Source organism: Nannospalax galili, unplaced genomic scaffold, assembly GCF_000622305.1.
Source record: "Nannospalax galili isolate Female #2095 unplaced genomic scaffold, S.galili_v1.0 scaffold944, whole genome shotgun sequence".
NCBI classification, from domain to species: Eukaryota; Metazoa; Chordata; class Mammalia; order Rodentia; family Spalacidae; genus Nannospalax; species Nannospalax galili.
The window spans coordinates 2,779,740-2,790,105 of record NW_008352899.1 but is presented as its reverse complement, the minus strand read 5'-3'; the positions used below and the strand labels follow the sequence as shown (position 1 = coordinate 2,790,105).

The following is a 10,366-nucleotide window of genomic DNA, read 5'->3' as shown; positions in this document are numbered from 1 at the left end:
GTTCCAGGGGATCTGACACCCTCTTCTGTCCTCCACAGGCATTGCACAACATGCGTACACTTACATACATGCATGTAATACACACGTACACATTAAAAAAAAAATGCCAGTCATGGTGGTGCACATGCCTTTAATCCCAGCACTTTGGGAGGCAGGTGGATCTCTGTGAGTTCGAGTCCAGCCTGGTCTACACAAGTTCCAGGCCAGCTGGGGCTACAGGGAGACCCTGTCTCAAAAAGACCAAATAAATAAATAAATAAATATTAAAAAAAATTTTTTTAAAAAGAAAGGAATTCCCTCAATATTGAGGACTCTAAATAGTAGTACCAGTCAAATTTGATTAACAGAGGCTCTCTGAGGATGATTCTAAAATCCACAAAAGATTGCTTTACTATTTAACAGGCAAGCATTAAGCATAGGAAGTGGAGAATCCATTATAAAGCCCAAGTCTAAAAGTAGGCAAAAACTTTAGGTAAGGGCTGAGATGCATTTAACATACATTTAGGCCCTGAATGACCAGCTCCAGGCAGAGATGGCCACACCGACAAGATCACACTTAGGAAACAAAGGCAGCATTCCTTTCCTCAGTTTCTAACTAGCAAAATGTGTCAGTCTCTAAATTAGACCCCACTGCCCACCTCCTCTGACATTTCTCATAGACACAAAAAGGAAAAGAGGTGTGACAATCCATGCAGCATTAGGGGAGTGGTAAACCATCTCAAGTGGCCAAGCAGAGGCTGTACAGCAGACAGTGCTGGGAATCATTAGCATTACCCTGTACTCAGCTGCAGCCTCAAGGTTTGGTGGCACAAACTGGTAATGCCAGCACTTAGAACAAGTGAGTGTGAGGCCACCCTGGGTTTGAGTGAGACTCAGTCTCAAAAGGCAAAACCTCAAAAGGGAGGGGAAGGGAGGGGAGGGAAGGGAAGGGAGGAAAGAGGGAAAGAGAGAAAAAGAAGGGGGGACTGAAAAGCACAGGGAAAAGCTGGAAGTGGACATTTGGCGCTTGGAAAATTTTTGCTGGTGTATTTGGAATTCTTACTAAATTCAAGGCCAGTAGCTTCTAGAGTACATACATGAATAAAAATTAAAAGAATTATCCTATCGGCTAGATTAATTATTAGCCTTTCCCTTCTACCTACTAACTTATAGGTAAAAAGTAACTGTATGACGAATAGGGTTGATCAGGAGAAAGCAGAGTTTATTAGCAAAGGAACACATGGGACAGATTCCCTTCCGGGCAGGGAAAATGTCTGCTCGGGTTGTGAGCTGGGGTCTTTTTAAGGGGGAGGCTTCTGCTTCCTGCAGAAGGATTTTTTTTCTTGTGTTTTTTTTTTAAGTTGGGCAAGGGGAAGTGGGAGAGCAAGACTATTAAAACCTGTTCTCTTTAGAGATCAAAGGGGAAGCCTGCTGTGTTGGCCAAACAGTGGAGAAAAGTCTGCTTCTCTTCAAAGACCAAGGTGCTTATCAGCTCAGTTCCCTTTTCTCAGGAGCTTGAGAAGTCCTTGGGACCCTGTTGGTGAGGGGGCAGGGCTATCTGAACCTTAACACTAACCTCTTAAGTTAACAGAGAAAGAATTTCTGCTAATGTAGAAGCATACCCTCATCCCTTTTTGAGACAGTGACTTGCTATGTAACACAGGGCCAGCCTTTGAACTCAGAGCAATGCTCCTGCCTTAGTACCCCCAAGTATTGGGATTATAGATATACACTACCACAGGGGGTGGTGACACACCTTTAATCCCAGCACTCAGGAGGCAGAGGCAGGTGGATCTCTGTGAGTTCAAGGCCAGCCTGGTCTACATAGTGAGTCCTAGGACAGCTGGGGCTACAGGGAGACCCTGTCTCAAAAAGACCAAAAAAAAAAAAAAAAATACACTACCATGTCCAATATCTCATCTTTTTTTAAAAAAAAATATTCTCTTTGAAAAGACATATTTTATCAGCTACCAGAACCTAAAGATATATATAACAGTATCTATAAAGAGATCATTTAAACAAGGCCTTAGTTTCCTTTTTAGACGGTTCTGGCACAAAAAACTTTCATATTTGTGGACTTGCATTCTAAGTTAGATTGTTCATATATTTCAGATACTTGTACTCTTAATACATCTCTTCTAAGATTGGGTCAATCATGCTCTCAATTAATAATGAGGAATTAATTTTACTTCAGAACAAACTGTTCCCCAAAGGGATACTTGGGGACCCAAGAGATTCTAAATCAACTAAATCTAGAATTTGAGAGGTTTAATTGGTTTTGACCTTACATTGGCCTACTGGCCAAAGACAGAATTAATCTGAGTGTACTTGAACAGCCAAATAAAAGATGCCTGAGTTTCAAAACATAAATCTTGATCCCTAATTTTCAACCCAAAGTTCAAAGAATTCAATCTTAGTGCAATGATTCTGATGAGCAGTGAACCTCTCTCTAAATATCCCAAGATTTTTAAATGTTGTTGGAATTGTAGGGCTGGCAGTCTGGGAAAAGATGAAAAATAGCCGAGGGTTTAAGTAAAGCTCTGGCTGGCCTCCAATTTCTAACAATGTCATGATGTGTTCTAGTTTTCCCTCCTGGGGCCTGCTGTCATCACACAGCATTGAGACAGAGGTCCAACAGGCAGCATCAGCTACAAAGAAACAGCAGAGAGCCAGAGCATTTGATGTAAACACAAAGTTTAGGCCCAGCAAAGGCTCTTCTAATTCTTAGAGATATCGGATATGAAAGGAGTTTGGTAGAAAAACTTATAAATGACACTTAGCTCTGCCCCTCACTAGCTGCATGATCTTGGGAACGTCATTTTACCTCTCTAATTCTTACTCTTTTATTGTGAAAACTGAGAGGATTAAATTCTAAAATGCACAAAAAGTAGCTTCACTGTTTAGACATACATTCTCTTTTGGGATTATTGTAAAGATTAAGTCAGATAAAATGCAAATCAGAAGCTATAAAGCACTAACAGAATATTATTTACTCAAAGTAACAAATACTTATTGGATATGTTTCATGTCCCTGTGCAGTGCTTGCAGAGAAAGTAACATAATGTCTATGGGCACTAGAACAGAGGAGACCAGTATGTGAACACACAGGCCTCTGTTCAAAGAGATACAGAATAGACATGAAACTGCAAGTAACGGTTTATTCCTAGGAATGCAGGTCAGAAGATCAGAAAGATTATATGACCCAACCCAAAAAATGTCAGTAAGAACAGCCAGACATAGGAGACAGGGATCTGCATTCTAGGAATAGAGACATAAGCAAAGAGGTGTGAAAAGCACACCGAGATTAGGGAGCAGTGAGGTTTTTGGCATAACTACAGCATAAGCTACACAGAAGTCTATCATGAAATGCAGCTGGGCAAGTAGGTTAGAACCAGGTTGAGCACGACTCTGAATCCTGACAGAGCTGGGTGTTACCAACTAGAGATAACTGGTAACAACTCTAGGAATTTATACTACAGAACAGTGTTTTTGTTTGTTGTTGTTATTCCCTGCTTCTCTCCTGTCTTTCTTTGTCCTGACACTACAAAAAATAAGACACATTATTTGTGTTCAAACCTGTGGTAAGTTTTAATTGTCAACTTGACACAACCTAGAATCAATCACAGGGCAAGAGAGTCTCAATAAGGGAATGACTAGATCAGGTTGGCCTGTGGGCATGCCTGTGAAAGTTAATTGAGGTGGGAAGACCCACTCTAAGTGCCAGCAGCACTATTTCATGGGCTGGGCCCTGAACTGCACAGGAGTAGAAAAAAGCAGGCAGAGTAAATTACCATGTATTCATTTCTGTCTCTCCCCTCTTGACTGTGGATATGATGCGACCAGCTGCTTCAAGTTCCTACCTTGACTTCCCCACAATGATGGGCTGTAAGCCAAGTAAACCCCTTCTCCCTTGAAATTGTTTTGTCAGAGAATTTTATCTCAGCAACAAAAACTAGAACAATGATACAATCGGAAAACAAAACAAGACAAAAGATGCAATCTGTAGTTATATTCAGAACAATATGTATAAACACTGTAACAAAAGCACATAAGGAATACAAGGAGGCACACAAAGGAAAGGGTAGTTGATTCCACATGGCAAGGTCAGGTTATTTGATGAGGTATTAAGTTGGTGATAAGCAGAACAGACTTTGGGAAGGTCTCCCAACCAGAGGGAGCAGCAGAATAAAGATAGCGAAACATAAAATAGCATGCCACATAGTTCAGCAAGAGCTTAAGATAGGGAAATTTAGAACGATGAGAAAATTAGAAAAGGAGGCAGAGGCCCTACTACTCCTTTGAGGGGTTAAAGATTTCTAAGGGAAGGAAAGATACTTTCTTCGGTGGTAGCCACTGATAAAGTGTCCATGCTCCTGTAAATTACTCTAACTAAACTCACTGATTCGCAAAAAAGAAGGGGTTAGGGTTAGAACAGCAGGCAAGAGCCAGAGCCAGTTTTACAAGTTAAGAACATATATTGTTGTTGGGCATGGTGGTGCATGCCTTTAATCCCAGTACTCGGGAGGCAGAGGCAGGCGAATCTCTGTGAGTTCAAGGCCAGCCTAATCTACATAGTGAGTTCCAGGACAGCTGGAGCTACAGGGAGACTCTGTCTCAAAACAAACAAACAAACAAACAAAATAATAATAATAATAATAAAGGATCAATCAATCAATTACTGGAGATCTTTTCCAGAACAACAGTAATTACTAGAACTCACAAACTTTGTTGAATCTGACTGCCATAGTAGGTAGACCTTATACAAAAGTCTTAACCATGCCTCTGTCTTGATTTTATTACTACTGTGTGTGTCCGTGTGTGCGCACATGCATACATATGTGAATGTGTGTAGGTGTCACACGGGGGGGGGGGTGTACATGCACATGTATGTGCATGTGTGTGGCGGCCCGAAGTTGACAACAGGCGTCCTCCTCCATCACTCTCCACTTTATTTACTGAGTGGGGCAGGGTCTCTCACTGAACCTGGAGCCTAGCAATTCCAGCTAGTCTACCTAGCCAGCTTGCTCCAGGGATCCCATATCTGTGCCTCCTGAGTGCTGGGATTACAGGCAGCCTGGTTTTCAGTGGGTTCTGGGGTCTCAAACTCTGGTCCTCATGCTTGCACTGTGTTTTATCCACTGAGCCATCTCCCCAACCCCCTCGAGTTTTAAAAAATTTTTGTTTTATATTTTATTTATTATTTTTATTTTACGTCTATGAGTGTATTGCCAGCATGTAGGTAAGTGCACCTGTGTCGTGCAATGCCGGCGGAGGACAGAGAGGCTGTCAGATCCCCTGGAACTGGAGTTACGAACAGTTGTTAGCTGCCATGTGGGTGCTAGGATTCGAACCCAGGTCTTCTGCAAGAACAACCAGTGTTCTTAATTGCTGAGCCATCTCTCCAGCCACTGCCCCGATTTTTAAAAAAATTTTATTTATTATTTTTATTTTATGTGTATGAGCATTATTGCCTGCATGTAAGTAAGTGCACCCGTGTCTTGCAATGCCTGTGGAGGACTGAAGAGGCAGTCAGATCCCCTGAAACTGTAGTTAAGGACAGGTGTTAGCTGCCATGTAGGTGCTAGGATTTGAACCCGGTCTTCTGTAAGAACAGCCAGTGTTCTTGACCACTGAGCCATCTCTCCAGGCCCCCAACCCCCTTGATTTAATAATAAAAATTTCTCTAGCCACTCTAGAAATGTGGTATATCTTGAACTATAGTAATTAATGTTAAAACTCCATCAACTGGGCTAGGAATATATTTTAGAAGCCTGGCAAGTCAAGGCCCTAGGTTCTGTTCTCAGTACTGCACCTCTAGCCCATCAACTAAACACTTAAGATTTTCACTTTAAAGAAAAACCCCAGTCTCATCCTTATAGGTGTAATTCAGATTTTAAAATAAAGGGGTTTGGCCGGGCATGGTGGCACACGCCTTTAATCCCAGCACTTGGGAGGCAGAGGCAGGCAGATCTCTATGAGTTCGAGGTCAGCCTGGTCTACATAGCAAGTTCCAGGTCAGCTGGGGCTACAGGGAGACCCTGTCTCAAAAACACCAAAATAAATAAATAAATTAATTAATTAATTTAATTTAATTAAATAAAGGGGTTTATTCAGATGTGGTGGCACGTACCTACAATCCCAGCTACTTTGGAGACTGAGGCAGGAGGGTTGAAAATTGAAAGCCCAGCCTGAGTAGCTTAGGAGCCCTTGTCTCAAAATAAAAGCAAAAAATGGTTGGGAAAGTACCACGGTGGTAGAGTGCTTGCCTAAAGTAAAGCCCTTGGTTAAACCTATGGTAGACTACAAACAATAACAACAATATGAAGAAAGAATAGGATTTATAAAATAACTTTTAGAGCTAGAGGTGGTGTTTTCAGAGTTTCAGGAATTATGACCTGGTATCCTTAGCCTGTCTGAAATATGTAACATGGTTATTTCCACAGTTATGAATACATAGGGGTGGTAGGGAGCTGGCTCAGTGGTTAAGCTACTTACCATGTAAGCATGAAGACTGGAGCTCAGGTCCCCAGAAACCCATGTAAACTGGGGATGGGTGTGGTGGCTCACCTGTAATTTCAGTCTGGGAAGGTGGAGACAGGAATCTCCAGAGCCAGCCGACTGGCAAGACTAGTCTATCATTGAACTAGTCTCGTTTGACTGAGAGACCCTGTCTCAGTGAGTGAGGCTGAAGAATAATCAAAGATTATTTTTGAAATCAACCTCTGATCTCCATGTGCAAATGTACCCATATACAAAAACATGCATACACACACAGAGAGAAAAATAAGGAGGGTGGAATGAACAGTAAGAGGTGCTAGGGAAGCATATGAAAGAGTCCTACCTTCATCAAGTGCTTGTTGACCCACTTAGTAAATGTTTTCTTCTGAACCCGGTCCCGCTCATCTGCAAAAGAAACAGAGAAGATGCTGGCTTAGTGCTACGCAGGCATCACATTCCTATACCTGCCTTTTCCACATCCCAGTTTCTCCAAAACCAATATAAAAATACTGACTTTAGGTGTACCATGGGACAATGACTTCTTGTTGAGGATCTGGCTCATTTTAACTTCTTCTTTGGTCCTGACTTTACAGATTACACAGAATCATATGACAATGGCAGTATCCCCTTAGCACAGTAATTTGAAGAGTGGTTCCCTGCTTCTCTCACAAGTTCCAGAAAAGAATAATTGGGGTGGCATTGGCACATGTTTCACATACCACAATGGTTAAATATCTCTTCTTATGCATCATCTGCCCAAGAAATACTCTGCTACCTCCTCTCATACCCCAGTACTCCATTCCAATTTCCTCACCAGCCATAGCCAACCAAGTTAGCCCACTTCACATCTCTTCTCTTCCTCTTTCCCTTCTAAGTTTTACAGAGGCAAACCCCTTACTTCTTGGGTTTTTTTTCACCTCTTTAACAGAAACATGACTATCAATGCTTGACACACACTGTTTCACAGACACATAAACATTTATGACAGTGCATCTGAGCCTACTTGGCTCCAATGAACTTCATTACCAATTAATATCCAGCCACTGACCCAAATGATTTTGAGATAAATTGAGTCCTACCCTCATTTGCTGTCCTAACATCTTTTACCTCACATTCAGAGTGAGGCCACACTCTGAGCCCCATTCCTTCGCCAAATATATGTAGCAGTCATCTTTATCAACCTATCATATATAGGGCTAAGGATGTAGCTCAGTTGGCAGAGTGTTGTTTAAGCACAGAGTCCTGGGTCTGATCCCCAGCACAGAATAAACAGGTATGGTGGGGCAGGTTTCTAATCCTAGCACTTGGGAAGTGAGACAGGAAGATCAGTTAGAAGTTCAAGTGCATTTTTGACTACACAGTGAGTTGGAGGTCAGCCTGGGACACATGAGACCCTATCTCAAACAAAATAAAACAAAACAAAACAAAACAAAACCAACCACTTATACCGCCTAATCACTCTTTTGGGGGGGGGAGGGGCATGCTGAGGATAAAACCCAGATCTCATGCATGCTAGGCAGGTGTGTATCACTGCATTATGTCCCTAGACTTCCCCATTAGCAATTATTGATCTTCATGCACTCACTCTTTTTCTACCTTATTTGTTAAGAATGCTGAAGATGAGCCCCACCCCCTATGCTAGACAACCTGGGCAAGCAATTGGAAGCCACCTTCACTAACCTTAGGGATTCTCACCTGAATAACACTGCTTGACTCTTTTAATTTCTTTCCCAAGTCGAGCATGTTTGAAAGTTGTGTTTTTAATGAGATTCACTAGTTTTTCAAACAAATTTCAGAAGTTTCTAAGAAGCTCTCTTCCTGCAGCCCAGTTACTTTCTCCTTACAGTTCCCCTGGTAAATGCCAGACTGGACCACTGTCATTCCAAACAATGCCAATGCTCTCTCCATTCCAAGTAAATCCATTTCCCCCCTATTTTTCAGAGTTTGTAGCCATTCAGGAAGCTATCTCTCATCTTCTTCCACAATTTTGTCTTTACATCTTTCTTAGTTTGAATCCTAACACCCACATAGCAGTTAACAACTGTCTGTCGTAACTCCAGTTCCAGGGGCTCCGACAGCCTCTTCTGTCCCCTTCGGGTATTGCACAACATGGGTGCACTTACATAAATACAGGCAATACACTCACATACATAAAAATAATAAATAAAATAGTTTAAAATAATTCAAAACCATTTTTGGATACACAGTGACCTGTGTGGTGGAAGGAGAGAACCAACTCCTACAAGTTTCTCTGACTTCCACATGTGTGCTGTGACATGTGCATGCACACATTCAGACACACAGACACATACAAATAAATAAAAATGACAACAATAAAAAATTTCAAATCAAATACTTTAGTTGATTATGGTTGGTGTACTCCTGTATTCTCAGCACTTGGGAAATAGAGACAGGAAGATCAGGAGTTCAAGGTCTTATGCTACATAATGAGTTTTTATTTTTAAATATTTATTTATTTATTTATTTACTTAATGTATATGAGTATATTGCCTGCACATAGGTAAGTGCACCCATGTCGTGCAACACCCTTGGAGGACAGAAGAGGCTGTCAGATTCCCCAAAACCGGAGTTACAGACAGTTGTTAGCTGCCATGTGGGTGCTGGGGTTCAAACCCAGGTTCTGCAAGAAGAACCAGTGTTCTTAACCACTGAGCCGTCTCTCCAGCCTCATAGTGAGTTCTAAGTGAATCTGGGCTACATGAAACCATGCCTCAAATATTCAAATAAATACACAGAATAAAAACATTCTAACACAATACAAAGCTATACTAATCTGATACATACTGGTGAATGACTGTGGGAAAATGGTCTTTATTTTCCATAAGTAGACCACAGTGTTTCTATAAGAATAGAAACTTTATATGTACAGTAAGAGCACTGTAATTCACAACACACAATAGGCATGAGCTGAGATGTTTTAGGCAGCACTTGTGAACATTATGTAATGTGCTGGTATGCATCATGTAAAATGTGCATGCTGTATATTCAGACCCAAGGCTGCAGTGAAGTCACACAATACTACAACAGGCGAGCAATGCCAGAAACTCCTTAGATTCATTACATGTTTGAATTTGAATTGATTTTTGGTCATAGTGCATGCAACACCTTTTTTTGTGTGTGTATTGCCAAATTTTTCACAACCCCCTATGGGGTCCCAACCCACAGTTCAAGCTGAAGTTTAGCCTATGAGGGAAGCATGGGAAGCAGTGAGAGTTCCTAGAAGAGTGATTCTAACTAACCTTTAAAAATGACTAGGGTGGCTGGGCATGGTGACACACACCTTTAGTCCCAGCACTCAGGAGGCAGAGGCAAATGTACCTCTGTGAGACTGAGGCTTACTTGATCTATCTAGAGAGTTCCAGGTCAGCTGGGGCTACAGGGAGACCCTGTCTCAAAAAGACCAAAGGGGGGGGAAAAATCTATCCTTGCCAATGCTGCCTGAAATATTTTTATCGGGACTGATCTTACTATTGTCCCCCTTAAAATCTTTATAATATTAGTAATCAGGAACCAGATGTGATGGTTCGCATCTAAATACCAGCACTTGGAGGTTAGTACAGTAGGACTGTAGCTTGTTCAAGGCTAGCCTGGGCTACATAGTGAGTTCCAGACCATCTTGAGCTACAAAGTAAGATCCTGTCTCAAAACAAAGCAAAACAAAAACAAGTAGTTAGCATCTGCTGAATTTCTACTTACCTCACATATATTCTTTTTGATGGCCAACATCTCTATGAAGCAGCTACTAATTTAATAGAATTATAAAGCCTAGGGGTGACTAGCAACTTGCCTAAAGTCACGGGAGTCATATTCAAACTCAACTCTACCCCATGCCCAAATCTGACACCTCCATTCAGGGTAGATTTCAAAC

The 10,366-nt window shown here is 41.6% G+C and overlaps 1 protein-coding gene across 7 annotated transcripts in view; it reads right to left on the bottom strand.

Annotated features, from left to right (window-relative positions):
• Nucleotides 1-10,366, bottom strand: part of Macf1 (microtubule actin crosslinking factor 1) — a 389,588-nt gene that overhangs the window by 251,517 nt on the left and 127,705 nt on the right. For all 7 annotated transcript variants that reach the window (XM_029554606.1, XM_029554605.1, XM_029554607.1 and 4 more), the window contains exon 2: nucleotides 6,821-6,882. In XM_029554606.1, the coding sequence (XP_029410466.1) occupies nucleotides 6,821-6,882 (62 nt within the window). The remainder of the gene's footprint in view (nucleotides 1-6,820; nucleotides 6,883-10,366) is intronic.